The 11115-nt window shown below is 41.0% G+C and overlaps 3 protein-coding genes across 3 annotated transcripts; all 3 read right to left on the reverse strand.

Annotated features, from left to right (window-relative positions):
- Positions 1-107: 107 nt before the first annotated feature.
- Positions 108-8520, reverse strand: LOC125490478 (peptidyl-prolyl cis-trans isomerase-like). The gene is made up of 6 exons (XM_048629765.1): positions 8513-8520; positions 7495-7614; positions 7170-7325; positions 3297-3437; positions 881-1004; positions 108-203 (listed from the first exon to the last, which is right to left on the reverse strand). Exons 1-6 carry the CDS (start codon positions 8518-8520, stop codon positions 108-110), a joined length of 645 nt encoding a protein of 214 aa, XP_048485722.1.
- LOC125490499 lies at positions 3670-4896 on the reverse strand. The gene has a single exon (XM_048629902.1). The coding sequence runs from the start codon at positions 4843-4845 to the stop codon at positions 3679-3681; it is 1167 nt and encodes a 388-aa protein (XP_048485859.1). The 5' UTR covers positions 4846-4896; the 3' UTR covers positions 3670-3678.
- A 618-nt stretch (positions 8521-9138) lies between the features above and the next one.
- LOC119691915 lies at positions 9139-10704 on the reverse strand. Its single transcript, XM_048629766.1, has 4 exons — positions 10570-10704; positions 10103-10252; positions 9639-9764; positions 9139-9308 (listed from the first exon to the last, which is right to left on the reverse strand). Exons 1-4 carry the CDS (start codon positions 10702-10704, stop codon positions 9141-9143), a joined length of 579 nt encoding a protein of 192 aa, XP_048485723.1. The 3' UTR covers positions 9139-9140.
- Between the last annotated feature and the right edge of the window lie 411 nt (positions 10705-11115).

The following is an 11115-nucleotide window of genomic DNA, read 5'->3' on the forward strand; positions in this document are numbered from 1 at the left end:
AATTGTCTATCAGACAGTGACAAAACAGTTTAATAACTAAAACTAAACGTTCAATAACTTTTATAAATAACAGGGTATTTAGATAATTTTCTCAAATCAGGAACTGTTTAAATCTTGCATGCGGCAATGTAGACTAGTGGGCGCGCGCTGAGCGGCGCGCCCAGCGACCGCATGGCCTCGTACGTGCTGCTGGGACGAACCACCTGCCAGGAACAATATTTATAAACGCTTTATTGCACACATACAAACAAAGGTAAACATTACACAGTTACATTAAAAAACACAGAGTAATGTATACAAAGGCGGGCTTATTGCCAAAAAGCAATTTCTTCCAGCCAACCTCACAACAATATGATTATTACGTCACTCGGGGTGGCTCTCTTTAGTGCACTTGCTGTTATTATTTTGTTGTAGAGTCGTGGTGGCGTGGATTAACGGATAAGGTCTCGGCGCTCTTACCGAATTCGAATATTAATTTTAGCACCATTATACCACGTACTCTTAGTGTAGTGCGTACTCGCAGTGCGCAGCCAGGCTGCCTAGTGCGCGGGGGGCCTTACGGTGCTAAAGGAAAACATCGCAAGGAATCCTTTACATCTAGACTTTTACCCTAAGTGCATTGTGCTCATTCCAAAAACGGCGATGCGGCCCGCAAATTATCACGTGAGTGCAAATGTACCGCGAAAATCGGGTGACTCTGACTACCCCTTCGAGGATTACAGTCATCCTCATCATCATGACGAATCACGTCCCACCCGTTCGTCACGTCGGCACGAGTCTCCTTCCAATGAAGGAAGGGTTTGACTAGTCCACCACGCTGGCCTAGTGCGGGTTGGTGGATTACAGTCGTGAGCATATAATGATGTAGGTATTTATTTACCCTTCCAAACACGACATTCTGTAGATCGAACTGCGGCATCGGCTTGAACGTGATGTTGAATATACCGCACACCTCGTCGTCACGGGTCACCCGCATGGAGAGGAGGCCTGGAGGATAGGACAGAGAAGGTTATAGAAGGTGTTGTTACGAGGGCTACACCGAAAAGATCGGGAATAGAATACTTAGGAATAAATTAGAGTGAAACCTTTTTGGTGTATCAAATGTAGTGTTTTTTCAAACATAATTCCATTTTCGAATTTAAAAAAAAGTAAAAAATAAAAGAGTATTGACCATTTGAATTTGACAAGTCGGTGTAAAAAATGGAGCTTACGCGGGAACATTTCCGTGCAATAATTTTTCACAACTTTCGTCGAGGTTTATCTCAAGAACAATGTCTCGCCGAGCTTGTTTCTATTTATAAACTTGAAGCACCAAGTAAAACGACTATATATCGTTGGTATTCTGAGTTTCGCCGTGGACGTTCCTCTCTTACCACAGTCCCTTCTACTGGTCGGCCAAAAACAGCGGTAACACAAGATAACATCGATGCTGTACGCCAGTTAATAAAAGAAGATAGACATGTGACATACGAGCAGATTCGGGCTTCTCTCAGCATTGGTATGACAGCCATTCAAACCATTTTACATGAAGAACTGGGTGTCAAGAAGTTAGTTTCGCGCTGGGTGCCCCACCGTTTGACCGAGGAACAAAAGTCGGCTCGTGTTAATTGGTGTCGATCTGCTCTGCAACGGTTCAATGGAGGCAGTTCAAATGCTGTCTACAATATCGTCTCTGGTGATGAATCGTGGATTTATTCATATGAGCCCGAAAGAAAACATCAATCGGCAGTTTGGGTCTTCGAAGGTGAGGTCAAGCCAACAAAAGTTATTCGCTCACGCAGCGTGTCGAAAAAAACCGGCCAAGTGCGAGTCGGGCTCGCGCACAAAGGGTTCCGTAGCAGCAATTAAATCAACCTATCTCAAAAACTATAAGAGATACTTTGATCAAACCAAAAATCGTTGAAAGAGTTAATTAGCATGCATCACCTCAATTTTTTTTAGAATTTTATACCCCGTAGTTATAAAAATAGAGGGGGGGGGGACATACTTTTTACGACTTTGAGAGCTGATATCTCAAAAACCGTTCACTTTAAGAAAAATGTTTTTTAGAAAACTTTATATCATTTTAAAAGACCTTTCCATTGATACCCCACACGGGTATGTACATCGAAAAAAAAAATTTCATCCCTCAGTTACATGTATGGGGGGCCCCACCCCCAATTTTTTTTTTACTATTTAGTGTCATATTTTTGTAGCGGTTCATACAACACATATTCCCATCAAATTTCATCACTGTAGTACTTATAGTTTCCGAGTAAATCGGCTGTGACAGACGGACAGACGGACAGACGGACATGACGAAACTATAAGGGTTCCGTTTTTGCCATTTTGGCTACGGAACCCTAAAAATGGTCGCTTCGTTTGTATCGAAAACTGGCCATGTGGCTACGATTCCATTACAAGAACAAAGGACGGTTACTGCTGATTGGTACACAACAGTTTGTTTGCCGGAAGTCGTAAGAGAACTTCGTAAAACTAACCCGAATCGTCGTATAATCCTTCACCACGATAATGCAAGCTCTCATACCGCTCGCAAAACAAGAACGTTTTTAAATATGGAAAACGTGGAGTTGATGGACCATCCTCCGTATAGCCCTGATCTGAGCCCCAATGATTATTTTACATTCCCAAGAATTAAAGATATGCTACGTGGTCAACGGTTTAGCGGCCCAGAAGAGGCGGTCGAAGCTTACAAATCAGCTGTTTTGACAGTATCCACTTCAGACTGGAATTACTGTTTCAATGATTGGTTTAATCGAATGAAAAAGTGCATTGAATGTCACGGAGACTACTTTGAAAAACAATAAAAGTAAATAATATTATGATATCTTTGTACTTTTTTCTATTCCCGATCATTTCGGTATCGCCCTCGTAATGTGGTATACTTAGGTGAAAGGGGGTGACTCAGGGGGCCGTCCGCCGTTCTCTATGACTTTTATATGAACTTATTTAGAATGAACCTGCCTTCGCTTAGCTGTATACTTTTTATCATCCTGTTTATAGAATACGCAGCTCTCGTACCTACTAACATCTATAAGTTACCTACTTGTATAATACCGATCGAACCTAAAGCTACATCTTTAAGAAGTTGCGATCGGTGCCGGTGGCGGTGGTAAGCATATGTTTTTACAACTGTAAAAATCAGTAGCCAACTAATGATATAATTCACAGCAGAGATTCTAATGGCCAAGCCTAAATTTTTGTAGCGCTCTTAGAAGGGCACGGCAAACAGTACCTACCACAGTTCTGGAGCACAAAGAGCCAAGGCCAATCATGAAGATAGTAAAGACTCGAGCAAAGTCCACCGACCGGGTACAGAGTGCGCGTAGGTATAGTTCTCGGCCCCGATGGGGCGGCGGCGTCCCCTCTGCGCGTAGCACCCGCAGCCGTTGTTGTACACCACGTCGCCGCCCGACCAGTACAGGTGAGGGACTTTTCTGTAGGAAATTAGAAGTATTTGGAAGAAAAATGTGAGGGGAGGTTTAGTGTTCGGCCGCTAGATGGCGTTGTTAAGAGCTAGGAGAATAAAGTGATTACTAAAAATCATGGAAGTAATAAAGTACATCGTACAACTCTTATTACTTCCATGCTAAAAATACAGTTCGTATCCAATAAAATAAATGAGAATACCGACAAAAAATCAGTTTATTAAAAAAAAACAAAGCACAATAAAATTTGTTAGTTCCTCTGTCGCGACGTAGAAGGAGCTGTCGGCGGAACCTGCTGAGTCATCGCTTCAGAGAACTGGTTCACAGCCATGCAGTACTTCTCCGAGTGATATGTCCTTGAAATCTGAGACAATAACGGACTTCCATGAGGAGAATTCAACCACAAAGACGCACTGCCCGTCTGCCCCACCATGGCTATGAACGCTGTCAACATTCTAGTATTCAACAACCCCCTCTGGATCTGCGGTTGCTTCAGCAGCGTCTGCAGGATGGCCCCGTCCGGCAGACCGTTGACCAGCTCGAAGATACTGGAACCGCGCTCTCCGATCAGCCAGGACGCCGCCGCCGGCACGTTAGAACCTGTCACTCTTAACGCCTGATCTGCTTCTTCGTCTTTAAACCCCAAGTCTTTCAACGCAGCTAAGGCCTCCGCGGTGGGTGGTTCAGCGATCCTGATGCGCCATTCGCGGAATTTCTCCAAGAACCTTTGCAAATGCTCCGCGCGACGGAAGCAATCTTGACCCGGTTCTGTGGGCGGTTCTGGCGCCGTTTCCACCACTGGTTCCTCTTCCACGCCTTGCGTTCTACTAGCAATATGCTCTGGCGTCACCACTTCAATGACGGCCGGCCGCTGCTGCCTAGTTTCGTCAAGAGCCGCAGTCAGTTGCGCTAAACTGTTCTCATAGTTTCTGCTGGACGCTGCCAGCCTCGCGCCAGCTTCTATAAGCGAGATGAGGATCTTGCGAAGCTCGAAAGACAGTTCGTTGGTGGAGAGTAGCGATTGTAGATTGGGTTGCGGGACTGTGCTCTGGGGGGTAGGAAGGCTGGCAGTGGCGGCGGCGATGGCGCTGGCTTGTGGCGCCCTCACGGCTCCGAGGTCCCATAAAGCCCCTGCCTCTGGTGACCTTCGTTCCACCAATAGCAGCTCCTCCTGCATGCCCAGATCCTCCTGACTTAAGGTTAAGAAGTCGTGAAGAGTGGTCGTGTCGGAGACTCGCACGATTTTGAACCGCGTAGCCCCGTTCTCTCCGCCCGGGTAGAAATAATCGATGGCGCGGTTTTTGATCTCCTCGATAAGCATGTCTTCTGGGAAGTAGGAGACGAAGGTCTGTCCCTCAGGACTCACGATCCTGAGCACGACTCCGCCGCCGGCCGCGCCAGGCTCAGGGACTAGCATGGTAGTGGATTATAATGTAAATATTTGTAAAATAAAATATATAAAAATATGGTTTTGGTGACAATTATAAAGATGTAAACAAATAGCCATAGATGAAGTATACCCTATGTCAAATAGCTTTGACACTTGTCAAAATTTTATAAGGAGTATTTATTCGATTTACAAAATAGGCTGTAAATGCAGAGTCAGTTAGTGCATTGGTGCAGCCTGCTTTGTAATAGATAATTGAAGGGTCCCAGGACTCCCAGGTTCGATTCCCCGCCGAAGCCAATATATCTATGGTCTATTTTATACCTACCCTTCTTGGCTTAGAATTAGAAAAGATTATACAGTGAAACCTGGATAAGTGAGATTCCAATGGACCAACATTTTTGTCCCACTTATAGAGGTATTCCACTAAAACAGTGTCTCAGATATCCAGGTGTTCATAAATATAAATTTCATTTACAGAGGGTCCCATAATGAATATGATTACACAAACAGGATTTTTATCCGAATTCCCAGTTATAGAGGTAATTAATGTATGTATATCAGTTACAGATGTATTTTTCTTTAAAGTTTGATTTCAATAATGTACAAGAGTTCATTAAAACAAAATTAATGTCTCACTTGTGGAGGCAAACACACTAGCTGTCTCAATTATACAGGGTGTTAACTAGAATGCGTTTGAGCGGGAAATGGGGGTTAGTATTAGTCTAACCAAGCACGTTTCTAAGAAAAAAACATCAGAATCTCGAACATTTATGTTTAAAGTCTAAAGTAAAGTGGAAAGTTTTACCTTAATCAAAAATATGGTCACTCTACACAAACACATAACCAATGAGACATTCGATTGCAAAAGAACACACACTGTAAATTTGTTATCAACTTCACTTTTCATAATTAATTTGATGTAACTATGATTGTAATTAATTACACAGTAGGTAATAACAATTATTAAATAAAATTTAAATTATTCATGGTGATTAATGACATACTAATCAACAATTAAACAGCTGATGTGCATAAACAGTTTGATAGATCGTACAGAATATAATTTATGATTTTCTAGGAGCTCAGAACAATAATTAAACCTTTTTACTCAGAATAAGGTAAGCGTTTAGTATTCACCCTTGATACTCACCACGTTTTATTTTTCTTTTATTACCTAAAGATGCGTACAGACCGGCCCAACGAACGCCCACCGATGGACATTTATCATACATAATACAGGGGCAGATTGAGCAACGAAGGTCAACAAAACCCGTTCGTTGGCGTTCGTTTGGCCGGTCTGTACGCAGCTAAAGATAAAAGACCACAATGCATAACAGGATGATAACAGGGTCTACTTCAATGACGAATTGGTTTACTTACACTCGCTCATCTCGATTTGTGTTGTGTACTTGCGATTGAGACGTCTTTGATGACGAAATCGGAAATCCTCATAATAAGTATGGCCTCACTTTGAATACCAGTAGAATAATAACAATCTCGCGTATCATAACCATCGAGTATTTATGATAGTCATTACCTTCTCTGTGGATCTAGTCTGTCAGTCAGTCATTGTTGTTTACTTGTTTACAATCATTTTTTACAATTATTACCTAAAAGGGAAAAGGTACCTAAAATTCTATCTTTTGATTACCAAGCCTTGTTCCTCATCTCGTTTTATGTTGTGCTGTGCTGTGAATACGTGTGACCTATGTTATGAAGCATTTAAAATGAAACTGTTCTGTATTCATAAAAGATAATAAAATTGTGTATCAATAAAGTGATACTTATGGAGTAAAATGAAATGTCTACAATGGATTGGGTACTTTGAGTACCCAAAATCTCGGTAGGTACCTTGACGATGTGGCTGCAAGTGTGGTGCTGATGCACGCATACTTTTTTACTGACCTTGGCTTTGATTTTTTTGGCCTTGACCTTGGCTTTCAAGTTCATGGTCATTCTGTCAAACGTACCTAAACATGAATAGGGTGACTATGAAATTTTAAAATGTACTAAATAAAACTGTTTTACGTTGGTCAGCTTAAAGCAAATAAAATACGTTTTTTAATGTCTTATCGTGTTCAGTATCATCAGCTGTATCTACCATTTCCCGCTCCAACGCAATCAAGTTAACACCCTGTAGAGGTAACATTACCATTCAATTATTTAAATAAGAATCCCATTTAAAGAGGTTTGCTTTGTCTCAGTAACAGAGGTAATCAAGTGTTAAAGTGCCGGGACCTCAGCACGAGACCCAGATATGGAGGTTTCCCACTTATCCAGGTCCCATTTATCCAGGTTTCACTGTATTTATGTATAGAAAAACGCATTTCAAACTTATTTTACAATCATACCTGAAGAAAATCGAGTTAATATACGAGTAAGTATCTGTCCCAGCTGTAAGCAGCTCGAGGAACAGCCGGCAAGTCGCTGGACAGACGTCGGCAAACAACTCCAGCTGCAGCCAGCCCAGAGAACACCCGTCTTGCACACGGAGCTCTAGGTGGACTCTGAAATGTGAGGTGTGGTGGTTTCAGGGACTATACACTTTTCCCTGAAAATATTTTTCATGTTAGGCGCAGAGATGCGGGTATTTAGTAGGTACAATGATGAAATTAAGTAGGTACAATCGCATAACATCGCTCTTATAGTGAAGGAAAACATCGTGAGGAAACCCGCATATTATCTAGATTTAGCTCGAGGAACAGCCGGCAGGTGCGCGGGCAGACGTCGGCGAACAGCTCCAGCTGCAGCCAGCCCAGAGAACACCCGTCTTGCACACGGAGCTCTATGTGGACCCTGAAATGTGAGATGTGGGTGTTTAAGGGACTGTTTTAACCCTTGACGAAAAAGAGGGATGTTATAAGTATATAGTGTGTGTGTATCTGTCTGTGCTAGTGTAGCACCCAAACGGTTGAGAAGAAAGAGAAGAAAGAAAGAAAACGGTTATTCAGTGCACTGTACAGAATTATATTGGCTGAGCAGAATTATATTTGTTCTTTTTTGGTCATAGGTAACCGATTTTGATAAAATACCTATGGATAAGAACACTCGGAGTTACATATGACTAAGGTGACCATACGTCCCGCTTTGGGCGGGACAGTCCCGCTTTCAAGCTGTCCGTCCCGCTGTCCCCGGCGAGCGCAAAAATGTCCCGCTTTCAGAATACGACAAAAAAAACCAGACCAAACGATAATTTATATACCTACATTTCGAGTCTTGCGTTCCCAACATTTAAAAAATCATAACTTCTCTTCAGAGGCGTTTCTCCAAAAAGTAAAAATACTAATATGATCAGCTAGGTAATGCCTATTTTGAAAACCTAAAAACAATAATATAATGCCATCAATTTAGAAATTGCTTAGAGAAACGCAAAAAAGGCTAATTCTGCCAAAATCGAAAATAAATTCTACATTCTGGGTCTTAGTGCTCGGTTCTAAAAGAAGGCGTTATCTCAATGAAGATTTATGTATTTTTACTTTTTGAAAAATCTATTTTGAAGAGAAGTTATGATTTTTTTAATGTAGGGCGGCAGAAGAGAGATAGGGATGGATCTTCCAGGAACGCGGCAATCGCACTGTTTTGTTTCGAGTGTAGCTAGACTTGGGTAGCTCGCGAGGTAAAGACAAAAATGTGACTTTGTCCCAACTATTTGTCTTCTTTTTTTCAACTATTTGCCTTCTTATCACTTACTCACATAGACATATGAGTCGGAGTTTCACCAAGACACCGCGAGTTACTTCGTTCAGTGAGGATCATTGACTCGCTCTTGCTATATTGTGTATTATCGCGAGAGTACATGTTTTGCTAAAAAGTTATCTGAATTAACTTTTGAGTATGTGAAAATAAGATGCACAATTGATAAGAACTTTAAATTAAACTACTAAAATTATATAAAAAAAATTAAAGTATGATGTTTAAGAATTTGGTCGCGTCTGCTTTATTTATAAAAAAATAGCAAGTAGGTATCCTAAATATACTAACTTTACAAGATTGTTGTGTTTTTTATATGTTATTCCGTTCCTACTTAGTATTAGTTACTGTCATTTATTTTTAAGAATTTTTACTTTGTTTTTACTTTTGAATTTAAAAAAATGTAAAGAATACCAATAAAAAAAGTTGCGACATAATTTCGGAGGTGTCCCGCTCTGACAAGAAAAAAAAATGGTCACATTACATATGACCCAAAAAATACGAATCGATAATCGGTTCAGCAGTTTCGGAGCTACGATACCACAATCAAATACACACACAGACACGTTAAACTTATAACAGCCCTCTTTTTCTTTGCGGTTTAAAAAGCGACGCTTTTTTCCTCTTTATCCTTACCTAGGTCTCCTGAATCCCTCCGAAGGTCTGAATGAGGGGTCCTCAAAAGTTTCTCTTGGATTTTCAGGAAATAAAATGAACTTGTTTTGTGATTTTCTTATAATTTCCCGCCGGTTCCGCTTCCAATCCTCGTTGTGGGCACGTGTGGGCTGTACGCGGCATTTCTGTTAAATATATTGGGGGTTAAGTATTTATTTAATTAAGTATACGTAAGTACTTACAGTAGGCAAAATATATGTATCAACGCTGCACCTAGCTATCTCGAATGGAACCTTTGTGCATGTCCCCAAGGTCTAAACTGTCTTAGAAAAGCCCCTTCCGACTTATAATGTTGGTCCACTCCGGGTTGGTTAGGTTCACACATCTAGATGTGCTAGATTCAGATGTGCAAGTTTCATCACGATGTTTTCATTACAGGCTCTGCCTAGTTTGGGGTCGGATGGCCGTGTGTGAAATGTCCCCACATATTATTACTAAAATGTCTAACAACTTACAGTTCCAGACAGCAACTTGTACAGTTTTCTCTTGTTAACTTCGTTTTGTTTGACAAAGTCGCACCTTGTCTTGTAGTATTGCATCACTCGAGGCAGCGGGTGGCGCCAGTGACTGTCCACTTTACCCTGAAAATATATTTAACATTAGGCGAAGAGATACGGGTTCGAATCCCGTCGCTGACATGTACCAATGAATTTTGAAATTCAAGTATCCAATGTGTATTATCGCTCTTACGGTGAAGGAAACCTGCATATCTAGATTTAGCACATCTAAATATTATATGAACCCACCAACTCGCAGTGGACCAGCGTGGTGGGAAATGGTCCAAGCCTAGGAAGGAAGTTTAGACCTTGGGGATATGCACAGAGGTTCCACTCGAGAGAGCAGGTGAAGGTACTTATACCCCCACAGAGAATAGAATACCTAGGCCTAAAAGAATCTCTCGCATTAAACACAACCATACCTCCGCGCCAGCCCTCCGTATGGCGGCCAAGATCCTCAGATTCTCCTCCATCAGCTGACCCCAGCGCAGCCACTGCCGCGTCAGAGACACGTGGCCCGTGAAATAGTAGCGAGGGGCGGAGTTGTCCACCCTGGGTTTAACTGACGCATACTGAAATAGTTTAGTGTTTTTTTAGTAAAATAGGTGGTCAAGTTTTATAAATGTTATAGTTATAAGTTAGAGAAAATGTGATAAGTGAGCTTATTAGGTATTCTATAGCCGAGGGTTTGTCACAATGAAAACGGTTTTTTTTATTGAATAGTTTCATTTTTTTTTTCATTTCAGTACATTTAGAGGCCTATTAAAATTTTTATCACTGACTTTCCCATTTTCATGTATATTTATTCCATTACATCTTGTACGATCATGAGTATAAGGAGAAAGCCAAAGCACCTACAAACTATTCCTAAAGCCCATGAGTCCCTTACCTTATTTTTAAGCTTAGCCTTCCTGCAAGCGGCTTCAATCTTCGTCATCTCAGGCGGCGGAGAGAGCACCTTCGAATGGTGTGGGTGCGACTGGTCGTAGTGAACCTTCTTCAGGAGGCATTCTAGGAGCGTCATTGGGAGAAGAAAGTAGTTTTTTGCTACGTGTAAATTTTGACTTTGGTGTCGCGATAATGATTGGTTTTGACGGTAGATCTAGTTGGTTTTTTGAAAGTAATTATCATTTATCTTAGCTAGTACTTTCGTAACGTTTTGAGTAACGCGAGACTCATTATCATAGCATACATTAGTTGTAAATAATTTTAATTTTAAATGAATAAAACGACAAGTATTATTTTAAAAAGCGTGTAAGTATTTATTAACCGAAAAAAATTAAACATCATAATAATTTTTATAAATATCTATAACAAAAATACTGATAATTACATAAATATAGGAATGCGACTAGTATTAATACCACAATTAATAAAAATATGATTATTTGGTAAAATCAATGCACCACAGTAAAACTATAGGTACTTACTCAAT

Source organism: Plutella xylostella, chromosome 24 (genome assembly GCF_932276165.1).
Source record: "Plutella xylostella chromosome 24, ilPluXylo3.1, whole genome shotgun sequence".
NCBI classification, from domain to species: Eukaryota; Metazoa; Arthropoda; class Insecta; order Lepidoptera; family Plutellidae; genus Plutella; species Plutella xylostella.

What these genes read in the sequence shown, in the direction of transcription:
- LOC125490499 (XM_048629902.1), bottom strand. Translation starts at nt 4,845, where the DNA reads ATGCTAGTCCCTGAGCCTGGCGCGGCCGGCGGCGGAGTCGTGCTCAGG.
- LOC125490478 (XM_048629765.1), bottom strand. An exon ending in GAGCTAAATCTAGATAATAT is followed by an intron (nt 7,326 to 7,494) that starts GCGGGTTTCCTC and finishes CTCACATTTCAG; the next exon opens with AGTCCACCTAGAGCTCCGTG. An exon ending in ATTAACTCGATTTTCTTCAG is followed by an intron (nt 3,438 to 7,169) that starts GTATGATTGTAA and finishes AATTTCCTACAG; the next exon opens with AAAAGTCCCTCACCTGTACT.
- LOC119691915 (XM_048629766.1), bottom strand. Translation starts at nt 10,704, where the DNA reads ATGACGCTCCTAGAATGCCTCCTGAAGAAGGTTCACTACGACCAGTCG. An exon ending in AGGCTAAGCTTAAAAATAAG is followed by an intron (nt 10,253 to 10,569) that starts GTAAGGGACTCA and finishes AAACTATTTCAG; the next exon opens with TATGCGTCAGTTAAACCCAG. An exon ending in ACAAGTTGCTGTCTGGAACT is followed by an intron (nt 9,309 to 9,638) that starts GTAAGTTGTTAG and finishes TATATTTAACAG; the next exon opens with AAATGCCGCGTACAGCCCAC.